The sequence below is a fragment of the Conger conger genome, chromosome 14 (genome assembly GCF_963514075.1).
Source record: "Conger conger chromosome 14, fConCon1.1, whole genome shotgun sequence".
Lineage (NCBI taxonomy): Eukaryota > Metazoa > Chordata > Actinopteri > Anguilliformes > Congridae > Conger > Conger conger.
In genome coordinates, this window is record NC_083773.1 from 18,091,017 (window position 1) to 18,104,794 (window position 13,778).

Here is a 13,778-nt window from a genome sequence, read left to right on the forward strand (position 1 = left end):
TTGGTTAGGTAATCTCAAAGTGATTCCAATGCATCAATTCAAACAAAAACTTTAATGACATTTTAGTGGTAAAATCATACAAAAACAGTCACACACAACCATGTTATGTGAGGAACTGATTAAAAAACAAAGGTAGAAAACTGGCTTGTCACTCTGATGCTTCATGACGAATATTACAGTACTAAAACATTGATATCAGTACACCTTTTCTTATGGAAACATGTGAAGTCCCATTTACGTAGCATACAAAAAGGAAAGTACAATTCTACAGAATACTAATATCCCTGTGCCGTTTTGCAATTTGGCAATTCCATAACCCCACGACTGTCTGTAAATGTATGCCTTCACCAAGGTGGCTCTTGTGGTCCATAAATAATTAGGGCTTGCTTTTTTCCCCTCCGTTGACAAACAAGCACTCGTCCACAATGTTACATTGGGGTATCTAGACTGCAGAGAGCAGTGTGATGACAAATCTGCGTTGCCAAGATCAGGTCTTCTCAACATTTCACGGACTGCCATTGCCAGACAAGCCCCCATTAAATCCAGAAGGTTCCTCTTGGGTTCATCCTTGGACTGCACTCAGTGGAAAAGGATGGTCTTGTGCTTGGTGTTTGGGATCTGGTCCCTGCTCTTCAGTCTCCTCACCGCCTCCCTCATGTGTTTCGGCTGCAGGGGTGGGGTCTCACCCCATTTTTCACAGACGTCCAGAGCTGCACAGCATTAAAAAAAAACGTTCACCAGTGAGAAATGAAAAAAAAAAAAAAAAAAAGTGCTTTGGGCATCCCACAGTTTAATTCTACTCAAAGTAGTAAGAAAAACATTTGGGGTAAACCATCATTGTAAGGCTGGCCAAACAGTTTTTATATTGACATAATGGAATTATGACAAGCTAAATGTTTTGATAATTATATATACATATATCAGTTTACTCTCTTAATTTGGTTGTTTTTCATATTTGAAACTTGAGAACTAAATCAAATTTGAGCTAAGAATCTTTGCATCCCATTGATCTCGTTTCCACATGCACATTAATTTATACATCAAACTGTTTATTAAACTTTGTCAATAAAGATGACACTGGTGCAAACTCCCGTCAAGCACTGAACGCAAGAACATCATTTAAATGTCATTATGTACACTAAAAGGTGGACCAATGCCCTGAAGGAAGCACTTAATGATGACTTCAGTGGGAAAACAACCCTACAATCAATTGGTGGACCGTTCCTCACACTCAAGTTCTATCATAACGGGAAACGAGGCTCTGGAGGTTTGTATCTATTGATCCGGTTCGCTGTGGCTCATTTATAAAGCCAGTCTTAAAAGGACCTGGATTAGGCAGATCAGTCTTTAGAAACTGCCATGTGCTTTTCCCTCCTGTGTTGTGGTTCTCACTATGCACTTCAGCAAACAGGTTTTGAGGCAGCTGCAATCTGTTGCTAAGTGGGAACATCTATTGTAAAAACTCATACCAACTAATAATGAGGGTATGTTTACTGGGTACAAGGTTAGAGCATCGCAGAAACAGCACAGCTGTCCCCACAATTTACACAGCTTAACCCAAGCCTTTTCAGATCAAGGTTTAAACTTCACACAATGCTGTGGTTGAAGCGATGATGATTTTTCCATCCCAGTATCTCAGTTTTCCCTTCCGGCTGCAGTGCAGTGGCTATATAACGAGCACTTGGAATTAATTCTCAATTGTGAATTCATAATAAAATGGATTTATATAACATGTGCTGCAGTTGTTTAGTATAAATGAATAATTCATAATTCCACATACCACAATATTCTGAAAAATGTGTATACAAGGTATAAATGACCTGGAATTCAAAATATGCAATTTATGAAATATTACATATTATGAAAAGGGGGAATTATTTCACAGAGAACCCTGTGTGAGTCCTTCACAGACGCATGCTCACAAACACTCTCCATGTGCTGATCCACTTTACTGTCCCATGCTGATGATGTCACAGTCACTCACCTTCCTCAACCACCTCCCCAACAAAGACCTTTGAGATTCCAGACATTGCGATGACCACGTTTTGCGAGACTGAAGATCCGGTGATGGACTGAATCAGCTAATACAAATACACAAATCCAGAATTAGCATTATGCACTTAACTGCCAAAAGGTATTAAATTGTAATGATATGCATGTATGGCACCGTGCCCCTTGTCTTACACGTTTGATAGCTGCCTTCGGGAAAGCAGAACGTCTGTACATCTCGTAGCGGTTCAGCTGCTCTTCAGAGAAAGACGATACCAGAACCCTGAGTGGAACAAAACACAACATTTGTAACTTCTTATTATCACAGGTCATTGACACCGCTGACAAAACAAACCAACACATTGATACGTCTCCATGCCAACGCTGGACTCACTGCATCTTCTGAATCTCGTCCTCGTCAACCTTCTGCCGTTTCTCCTTTTTCTTCTCCGGCTCCACTTTCATTTTTTTGGCTGGAGTTTGGTTAAAACCCGAGGAACCCTCTCCCTCATCCCCCGCCACGGAGTCCTTGAACATCTCCTGGGGTGGATAGAGGGTTAAGATAGTTATTTAGCTGACGCTTTTCTCCAACACTACTTACAGTCGATTGGACTAAGCGGGGGGGCAATCCCTCTGGGAGCAATGTGGGGTTGAGGGCCCAACAGTTGCAAAGATCTTACTGTGGCTAGACTGGGTCTTTAACCACCCCAGGTCCCAGTCAAGCACCTTAGCCACTAGGCTATAGGCACCTTAGCCACGAGGGCAGGGGTGCACAACTCCGGTCCTGAAGGGCTGATCTACGTGCTGGTTTTTGTTCCTACCAATTACCTTAATTTTAGTTTTCTGACCACTCTATAAACTACACTGGTTCACTCCTGTACTGGATCACAGTAAGACTGTTAGGATACACCTGCAGTCTGTGACTGCAACTGGTGCTTATATACCTATCATATTTAGATATGACTGAGCTAATTAAATAATTAAGAGATGAAGTTGCCACAAAATTCCGAAACAGATCGGCCCTTGCTGTGCACACCAGCACTAGGGTATAGGCAACATAGCCACAGTCATTATCTTTCCTCAACCCACTTCAGCAGTGCATACATATTCTGTGAATTTGCATTCTCATATGTTTTTAAATATAGAAGATATGCTTTTACTCAACAAAAAAAAAACAGCATGCAACACTACACCGTAAGCAATACAATGTTTTAGTTGACTGGTATGGCTATTTTAGGAAACTATATAACAAATATGTGCTACAACATAAGTTAATTGTCGATTTCTGGATACCGTTTTATCGCCCTCTTTCTCTTGGGAGAGTAGAGAAGCGGACTCTGTTGCCGCTGTGCTCTCGGCCACAGGAGCATCATCCTCCGTACTCGGGTGTTGCTCCGGGTTCAACACCGACTCCGAACCCACTTCCTTCTTCACCTGAGCCGGGTCTGCCATTGCTCTCAGGTCGCCTTTATCACTAAAATTAAGTGCAACTTAACTATTAGTCAGAGCGAGGTGTGCATCAGGATAATTCGCCTACTGAGCTAAACAATACACTGTAATAACGTTTGGCGTAAATATGAAGCTAGCTACATAGCTAATCAAGACACTTGCTAACTATATCATTTACAAGCTAGCTATCCACAAACCAGGGTAGAAAACATTTCGGTATGACAACTGTGCAGCTACTTAACAAGCGATCCAGAAAATAATGAATCCGTTATATGGAAAGCTTGCGTTAGCTACAGAGCGAGGCTAGCTGACCTGCTAAGCAGGTCTATATAGTTAGCTAGTTCGAACTACTGTTGGGTTTAGCGGTCATGCAAATTCCCTCTAGTCACGTATACATTTATGTATCTAAATATTTAGACGTACGAACCCTTATTAAATAGCTACTGAATCAATGGCTTCATTAGGCTTCATTAAACCACCAGCAACTGGCACAACAACTTCACTGAGTGGTTCCTCTTCCGGCAAACTATACGTCACGTCCTGCCAAACAAAGGTTTGCCAAAACCTGACCAATCAGCAGTCGGTTGAAAGCGCTGTAAATTTGGGGACATTTGAAACAGGTAATTGAAATATGACTTTCAACCAACACGTCTCTCCTTGAGTTAACTAAAGAATGATTAAGAATGCCAAGACGAAGCTCGTATACAACATCTCACAGTGCTTTACTCTATTAATACTAAATAATTATACTTTCCAGGCCAGTCACTACAGGCTTCATAAGTCTTGGGACAAAGGCATATTTTTCTTGATTTGGCTCTCTAGTACTCCACAATTTTAGATACGTAAGCAAGCTGTTCACATATGGTTAAAGTGCTTTATTAACTTACTAATTTATTTACATACATTTTGGTTTCACCCGGTAGATTGTTTTTATACATTGTCCGGCCATTTCAGGATGCCATAATATAAGTTCTTTCAGTATCAAGTCTTGATTCTTGACTTTTTGGAGTCTTATTGGTGTTTGTCACCAATTATCAGAGTTGTGCCAATGACAGTCAAAGAAGCCATTTTGAGGCTGATGAATAAATAAAAATCAGTCAGAGACAGGCCAAACAATATATGCTTACCAAAATTAACTATTTGGAGCATTAAGAAGAAAGAGAAATACCTCTGATTCTACTGAAAATGCAAAGTTCTGTGTGTGCCATTCCAGTTTATTTTACTGTTTATTTTACTGTGCAGTTACTGTAGGCCGACTCTGCCAAGGAGTTTAGCCACATAGCCCTTTGGTACCTATTAAACCCTAGGGTCACTGTCATTTTGGAGTAAAATATTTAGCTTGATATTCTGCACATTTAATAAGTAGTCAGTTGTGATGTTGCCATCTTTCCTCAAAATACAAACATGACTTCAAGCCCTGTTGTAGTCACAAAAAGATCTGCATAGCTGTTGGTCCCTTGATCAAAGCCCTTAACCCCACATTGCTCCTGGGGAGATTATCCCCTGCTTAGTCTAATCAACTGTCAGTCCCTTCGTATAAACGCTTCAGCGAAATAACATAGTTTTATTATGGCTATTCTTCTTCTTCTTCTTCTTCTTCTTCTTCTTCTTCTTCTTCTTCTTCTTCTTCTTCTTATTATTATTATTATTATTATTATTATTATTGTTATTATTACTTGCTGATGCAGTGGGTAAGGGACATGGAGCAACAACTGTTTATGTTGGTAATTTTTAACATGCTATTAATCAGGGGCGTCACCAAGGTTTGAATACATTTGGGGCTGTAATGCTGTAATGTTAATCAGTCTGCAGGCTCGTAACTACCATTGAGGACACTGAGGTCATAACCTCAGTATTTTTTTAAAGTTTTTTTTGTATATGTGTGTGTGCATATGAGGTCATGGTCTCAGTATTTTAATAGTATATTTACACCAGATTGATGCATTTAATAGTTAGCAAACAACTATGCACACAGCGAGAACACCAAAAAACTTTCGGGACGAGTCAAAAAAGATTCCCGCCTGAAGCCCCGGAAGCCCGATGCTGGTGACGCCACTGCTATTAATACTACATTTGGAAATAAATCTCTGAACAATCCATTTAAGACCACTAAAAGATAATGCTGCACTTATATTTTGCTTATTGCCAGGTTTTTTATTTATGTGACAATTAACCAACATAGAGCAAATGAGCTGTTTAATTATCATATTCATCTCCAGAAATAATTTGTATGTGCTACTATAAATTGAACAAATGCATTCACTGCAGAAGTATGATGGCTAGCTTGCAAATGGTAATTCCATGAAAGGTGTCAGTCACGCATAGTTACCACACCATATCCCAAAGGTAATTACGTTTTCATTTATGATTCATGTTTATGTTTATTCTTATTCTTGCATAAAATAGTCGGTGCTGTGTTTAATGCTTTTAAATGTTATTACATATAGCCTTATAGTGCAGTGCAACTCAAGAGCAATGGACATTTTACGGGCACTGCAAAGAGTTATAAAATGACATAAAAATGTTACTGTATGACGCATGTAGAAGCGCTGACCCCAGGAAGTGACGTATTGGTAGCGGCAATAGAATTATGTTTTTATGCTAATAAGAAACTTTGCCTGGAGCTACGGGATCATACAGCTGCTGCTGTTACGGCTGTAGCTTCCACTGCGGAGCGAGCATGGACCAGCCGTGCAGTGTTCGGCGATATTGCATGATGGAACTGTTCATTCAGTACTGATACGCTCTTTTAGTTTGGCCGACAAACATAAAGGAATTCCACGCCCCCCCCCCCCCCCCCCCCCCCAAAAAAAAAAAAAAAACTGCTGCTGCTGCTGCTGTAGCTACCAAGCCCCTTTCTTCCCCTCTTTTTTTCTCCGGCTAAGATGGGGAAGGAGCAGGAGCTGCTAGAGGCGGCCCGCACTGGGAATCTCGCCGCCGTTGAGAAGCTTCTGTCGGCGAGGCGCCAGTCGGCAGGGACCGGTAGTGGATCTAGATCCAGCCTACTCAGGTGAGAGGGACAGAATCTGACGGGAGGCTGAGCGGGTAGGGCAAAGGGATGCGTTACAGGCAGCTGACTGGAAGAAGCGCATTTTCAAAATGTATTTCTGTTCTTCAAAATTCATTTCTGCCTCGGACATATGAAACAACAAAAAAATGTTAACTTTGAAATCTGCAAGGGACGAGACATGCGCTTCATTCGTTTGCGTACCACTCCCAATGTAGCATGTTAAAGGCTAGTACAGCACCTTGGTGAATTTCATACAGCAACAGATTTACTTAACTATACTGCTTTTATTTTGGCTATAAAGTAGCTTAGCATATATCTCCCTTTTCTCTTGGTGTTTAAATATTAATATCAGTTGCCTGGCTTGTAGCCTACTCGCGCGGAGGAATGCGTTGTTGGAAAGTGATGATAAATAAATAATTTACATATAACTAGATTTAAGCAGCAATGCTTCTTGCACGCCAGCTGTTTTATGTAATGTCAATAAACAATGGCCTTTTAATTTAACATTAGCCTATATTACATACGACTGTCATTGTTGTGTTATTAACTTTAAAATAGCCTACGCCCAGCGAGTAATAAAGGGTATCCGATATAATTGTGTGGCTTTTTAACATATGACATGAACCCCGTTCGCAATTCGCCGTAAATCTGTCAGAAGACATTAGGTAATACCGTAAAGGGGCGTGCTGAGAAGTCATAGTCACGGTGAAGCCAATGAAAAGGAAGCTGTCATTGCGAAGTGGGTCACAATTATACCGATGTTGTTTCATATGGATTACCTCCGTTTAAGTGATTGCTACCTGCAGTGCAATCTCGTGGAGGCTTCCTGATTTGTGAGTCTTTCACTTATCGAGCGAGCGATGCATTTACTTTGCTCATCCGCAGATTGAACCTTGTTTTAAATGATGAATGGAGCACGAATCCAATCCAGAAATGCTTTGTTTGGGTGAAACGAGAGATCACGTCGATTTGAGCGAATGTGCTCTTGACTGTGGGTAAATAATGTGTGCGCCCGGTGGCATTATACAGCATCTCTAGCCGGGCGCGCAAGAGAGGACCGACATCACTTGCCCGATTGTGGACAAGCGGAAAAAAAAACGCACCTCTGCCCTTCAGCCTACTCCAAACCTTACTTATTTACAGTAACCTACTTTTGTAAAATTGTGTTGCTGTCGTTTCAGAGTTACCTCGGTGAACTCACTAAATAATAGACGAGAGCATAATCCGTAAATGAAGTAGCCTATGATGTTTATTATTTTTTTCCTAAAATAGAACATTTTGACCTACTGCACAGGACAGAAAGTTTTTTTATATGAAAGTGGCTGCTTCTTGCTATATATTTCACATTGAAACACAACCAGAACCACAAGCTTTATCTAACCATGTCCAAATATGGCAGACGTTTTCGTGCACACTATCATGTGATATTCAGTGCTGATGAAATTATTCTGACAAGCTAGGTAGGCCTTGATACTGAAACATATATACATGTTGAGAAAGCACTTATTTCAATATTCACTGAAAAATATTGTCCCCTGGATTGTCCTTGAGGAAATAATATAAACATTTGTATTGAATTAATCACAAAATATTCTTAGAAATTGTACTTGGAGTAAAGTACAGTAAAAGTCATTTATAGGAATTCTGATTCTTGCATAGTTTCCATAGTGAAATAGCATAGAGTAGCATAAGTCCCAAGCTGGTTGACAATGGCCTATTGCTGGTTGAACATGGCAATGGCAGGGCTAATTTTAAGATGGTCAAGCTGTGAAAATAGCTGTGCTGGTAGGACAGCTTCGTCATACTGAAGATGCGATGGACATGCTGGCAGATGAACTAGATCAACAATTGTGTTGGTAGCCTTATAGTCATCGTAGCCTAGCTTTGCCATGCTACCATCTTCTGTGCTGCTTTTTTCTGCAGGGATGGACCTCAAGTCCCCCACTCCCCACCACTACCCCCACCCCACCCAACTACATCCCCACTGCCACTGTAGAGTGCCTGAAACAGACTGAAACACTCATTGTATCGTATGATTATGTCTGCCAGACCCGATTAATGGCTGGCAGTGTTCCCCGGCAAGATGATGAGCTTAGCAAGCTTAGCGAGAAATATGTTTGAATTTGGAGGAGTCTGGCAGCATCGTCTCTCTTCCGCTCAAATCCTACCATCATTAGCAGTTCCTGGAACTGTTAGGTCAGTGTTTCCTAAATATATATATATATATTTTTTTTTTCTATTCCTAGCTGTTCCTTGATCTTTAGTTTAAAGCCACAAAGGGTATTGTACAAACAGCCTTAGAATCTTACTCTGCATTGTTATTTCATTTAAATACAGAATTTGGAATGTGGACAGTCTCATTAATATTAGCGGGACATTTGACTGAGAGTGCTGAATGGATTTGGCTTGCATTCTGATGATGGTTTTGGCATGTGTCCACCAATAAATGATAGCCATCAGGGAATGCTAGCAATAAATGCGTATGCAATGTGATATAACTTTTTCTTTGACCTTGAAAAAAGTTATACTATATAGCCTATATGTGTGTGTCTGTGTGAGGGATTCACAACCATATTGTTTTCTTTGACAATCCTTCCCTGCCATTTTGCCTGGACAGCCCCTGCCTCTAAAACATGGTTCCAGTGGTATTTCTGTCTTCAACGGCGTTTTCGACGTTGTTGGTATATGGAGCAACATGCCGTTCTGCCTGCAGGCGATGATGGTGTGGAGGCTTCAATTGATTTCACGTCTGTCTTCAAATGTGTTTGTTTTAGACAGTCATATGAAAGCGTCTGTCTGTGATCTGGTCTTTGGTCTCGTACTGTTCAGCTCCATTTCATGTGGGCCATTGTGGTTTTCTTATTCTGAAGCTACTCAGTGTGATATCTGGCAGCATCAGTATTATATCTGACACCATATGAATGAGCCTACAGTAAGGAACTGGCCATGATATTGCTGTGTGTTTACATAATATTAATATAGTCCAGTGTTTTTCATCCCATAGAAACAGGGTCTGTGTTGTTCATTTGATGCTTACTGTTCATTGAACAAGCCATCGCCATAATGGCTAAGCATCTTGACTTCTGTTTATTTTCTTGGCCGATGCACTTATAAATTGTGACTTATAGAGCTTGGTGTCTTATAGTAGTATCCACTAAGATGAATTACGGAAGCTGTTCGAGTTACATATGGTGCTTTCACATGAACAGGCATCGGTTTTTTGAAAAAAAAAAAAAACAGCCTTTTTACTTCCTTCATCATCTTCCCATACTACCAGCCTGAGAGAGGACAGTTGGTTACTAACCATTAGATCACCCCTTTTGGTATGTCATTTGGTTAGGAGGATGTGTCATTCGTTTGTTTCTAGAGAGCCCTTGTGTCATTGGTGATTCCTTCTCTGTTTGTGGCTCATAATGAAGCCAATGTTCATGTTTTGTCTGATGCTAAAAAACTGAAGAAATCTTGCTTTCAATGGAATGCAGGAGCTCATGAGCTGTTTTTTCCATTTAAAATATGATGAGCATGCATGAGTTATTGTGTAGGTGGACCTAGATGACAATGTACTCACTATTGCTTATATGGGTCTAGATTAGAATGCAGTAGTTGTGTATTTTTGTCATGATAAAAATGCACTAGTTATTGTGTGCTTGGCGATAGATACCAATGCGCTAGTTATTGAGTATGGAGGTCTGAATAAGAATGCCCTACTTATTGTGTGTCTGGGTCTGCCTGAGAATGCCCCACATTTGCACCTGTAGTCTGTCTTTTCTTACCTCCTGTAGCAGTTCCCCAAGTGCCCTTCCCCACCTCAGCATGGAAGGATTCTCCCCAAACCTTTTCATTGATTGAATATCAGTGGATCAGTAATTAACTCATTGGATATTTACATCGCATGGTGCATATATACACACTTTTAATTACGTATTTAACAAAACTACATTTTCAATGCTTATGTATTCCATCGAATAGCGCTGTATTACAGCCACTGTAAATAACAAAGAGATTGTCTTGAGTGAACTTCAGTGCTGTGACACATCTAGCCAACTGTAATAAACAAGATGGGTTGGCTCAAGCATCTGGCAGTTGTGCTGTGCAGCTTGGCTGTGTATGGAAGGGGTTGTGGTGTCCAGATTGTCTGTGTATGGAAGGGGTTGTGGTGTGCAGATTGTCGGTGTATAGAAAGGGTTGTGCTGTGCAGATTGTCTGTGTATAGACAGGGATGTGCTACACCCTCCCCAGTTGTACATGGATTATCTGTGGTTGGCAGTCCCATAAAATGCAACATCCCATAAAATGCTGAGCCAGTCAGTGAAGGTACGTAAGGTTGGTCACTGTGGGGACCATTTTGGTATACCATACTCTGTGAACACCATTTTGGTATACTATACACTGTGGGGATCATTTTGGAACATCATACACAGTGTAGACCATTTTGGTAAATAATAGACCGCAAGGATCATTTTGGTATACTATACTTATATTGTTCGCCTTCAATTGAAAGTATTTTAAATGACTGTGTTAAAAAACATCCAACTGAAGATAAAAAGCATCCACTCCATATTTTCCTCCTTAATATAGCGGTCTCTTATGAGTAGTGTGAATAAGTGGCCAAAATGTTTATATTTACCAGGATGAGAGCAATTAATCTGTCTGTTTTACTGCTTTCTGGAGTTTTTTCTCACTCAATGTCAAATTGAGAAAATCGTAATTAGTTTGTAAGAATCAGAAGTTGTGGCGAGTTGCCTGTAGTTCCTTTGCTTTGTCAGGCCCTTTGGGATAGTTAAGGATACACTGCAACACACACACACACTTTAACTAAAAGAAAAAAGGAAGACATTTCTGTCGTGGAGAAAAGATCTTCTTTTTTCTATGGCAGTTTGCAGCAGATATGTTCAGAGGAAATCTCTCTGCATGTGGTCAGGCTTTTATCAGGCTGCTCCATGTCTGGGAGACTCAAAGGCTGTTGTTAGTTTTGACTTTAAAGCTCAGAAAAAATGGACAAATCCTCACTTATCCCTCAGCGCCCTGGAGTTTCTGACCATCGGCAGAGGAACATCAGTGAACCTTGTCCGCTGTGTGAGGTTGACCTCTACTGCTTCTCCTCTGAAGAACCAAAGGAATAGGAATGAACAGGGCCATTTGCTGAATGAGCACTGGTTGTAAATGGTTGGATACATACACTCTGAGGTCTGGTGAGGGATCCTTGTTTGTCTGTGGCCATGGGTGTTGACCCTGGGGGTTGGGGCCACAGGGGGACACTTCTACCCCCTACAAATTTGGGAAAACTTCAAATATTATAATGTTAGTGTCCCCCATCCACCCCAAAAAAACCCCCAAAACAAAACAAGAGAAATTAGATAATGAAAATGAGATCTACGTCCTGGGCTGTGGACTTGAATTGTGTTGGGTTTCGAGAGGCTCAGAAATGGAGGAAATCTGATGGCAGGGACCCCTCCTCTCCCCACCCCATTTTATAGTGGTGCCCGCAGTCTGCCTCCTCGTGAATTTATTCCCCCGAGGCAGCAACTCTGACTCAGCTGATGGACTGCAATCTGTGGCTGGCACAAAGTGCTTTTGGAGAAGATGTGCGATTGTCTGCAATCTCTCCAATCTTTTAAAGATGCAAAGGACTGGCGTTGGGCCTGCAAATATGGTTGGGTATCCCACATCAACAGAAAAGAATAAGGGACACGCATTAAAATATGAAAATGGATTAAAAATTAATATGGTTTTGTCCTGTGTGGATATGGCCTCTCTCTACGGGGAGGCATAGTGCAGTCTGAAGAGGTGGGTTTCCAGTCAGTATCAGAAGATGAGTAACACAAGCTCAGCTAGCATCAGAAGATGGGTAGCACAAGCTCAGCTAGCAACAGGAGATGGGTAACACAAGCTCAGATAGTCGTGTTGCTGCGAAGCATTACATTACATTAATGGCATTTGGCAGCCACTCTTATCCAGAGCGACATACAGTTGATTAGACTAAGCAGGAGACAATCCTCCCCTGGAGCAATGCCGGATTAAGGGCCTTGCTCAAGGGCCCAACTGCTGTGCGGATCTTATTGTGGCTACACCGGGGTTCGAACCACCAACCTTGGGGGTCCCAGTCAGGCACCTTAACCACTACGTTACAGGCCACCACTACATCACTACAGAACAAGCTGCTACAATCCTCGCTCTTCCATCACGACAGAACCCTGCCGACCTTGTCGGCACCCCAGCGTTTTCAGGGTCCCAGATTAACACACCCCAGCTTTCCTCCTTCTATTAGTATCGCCACACAGCTGAATGTTTTAATCACTTTTTAATTCGCACCTTAGAATGCTCGGAGTGTCAGAGCCTAAATTCATCCCCAAGAGTCCAGCTCACCCGTTTTTTTCCCAAACAAGCTTAACTAGTTTACTGTCAATCCCAGGTTTTCACATTTGTGGTGTCTGAGTATTTTTTCTCATCACCTCTACAGTTACTGTTGCTCTTCAACCTGATTTATGCACTTCCTCGTTGTAAGTCGCTCTGGATAACTGCATTTGCCGAATACCTAGAATGCAATGTGTAAAGGTAGGAAGTTCTGGTAGGAAAAATTCTATCATCCTGATAGTTTCACTGAGTTGTGATTAATTTTCTAGATTTGTTTTTAGATGCAGTTCAACATGATATGATCAGGAGCCCATTGAACAGGTCCATATTTTTTCTACAATCAATGGTCCACACAGGCAATCGTTTCCGCCGAAGCACGCCTGTGTTCTTCCTTCTATTATTATTGATGCTGAATGTTTGAATTGGTTTTTAATTCACTGCTCACGTCCAAAGTAGCAGAGCCCTGAAGCACAGAACTGACATGTTCTTCCCCTGAGCCTCTTTAGATCTCCTTCATTTCTCTTTAGATTTCCCATTGGAATGGTAATGTGATATGTATAGCTGTGTAAAGATATGATACACCTTCATCTGACCACCTTCAACCGCAGACTGAAGACACACCTCTTCAAGCTGCACCTCTCCCCACCCTTCCCTACCTCCCTGTAATCTCTAACTTCTGAAACTCTAGTTTTTCAGTTCTAAATAGTGTGTCATTACTTGTAATAACTTGTGTTTGCTAGGATGGTATTTTTGCTACTTGTTTGGCTATGGAAGCTGTCTATTGTTCCTACGTTAGTGTAATTCGCGTTGTGTTGTATAAAAACGTTTTAGATATAATCCATTGTCAGATTAATAAACTAGACACAAGTCCTTATCTTTGTTGTAGCCTTAGCACTTGAAATTTTACTTCCCTCTAAGCACACTTGTCCCTGGTTATGGGTATGCACTTTGCTGTATGTCGCTCTGGATAAGAGCA

At 41.2% G+C, this 13,778-nt stretch overlaps 2 protein-coding genes across 2 annotated transcripts in view; one reads left to right on the top strand and one right to left on the bottom strand.

Moving 5' to 3' along the window:
• Nucleotides 1-33: 33 nt before the first annotated feature.
• On the bottom strand, nt 34-3,997 carry taf11 (TAF11 RNA polymerase II, TATA box binding protein (TBP)-associated factor). Its single transcript, XM_061219695.1, has 6 exons — nt 3,866-3,997; nt 3,283-3,463; nt 2,384-2,529; nt 2,185-2,272; nt 1,985-2,081; nt 34-710 (listed from the first exon to the last, which is right to left on the bottom strand). Exons 2-6 carry the CDS (start codon nt 3,439-3,441, stop codon nt 580-582), a joined length of 621 nt encoding a protein of 206 aa, XP_061075679.1. The 5' UTR covers nt 3,442-3,463; nt 3,866-3,997; the 3' UTR covers nt 34-579.
• A 2,326-nt stretch (nt 3,998-6,323) lies between these two features.
• LOC133109387 (ankyrin repeat and SAM domain-containing protein 1A-like) overlaps nt 6,324-13,778 on the top strand; it is a 61,895-nt gene continuing 54,440 nt past the window's right edge. The window contains exon 1 of the mRNA XM_061218710.1: nt 6,324-6,448. Within this exon, the coding sequence (XP_061074694.1) occupies nt 6,324-6,448 (125 nt within the window). The remainder of the gene's footprint in view (nt 6,449-13,778) is intronic.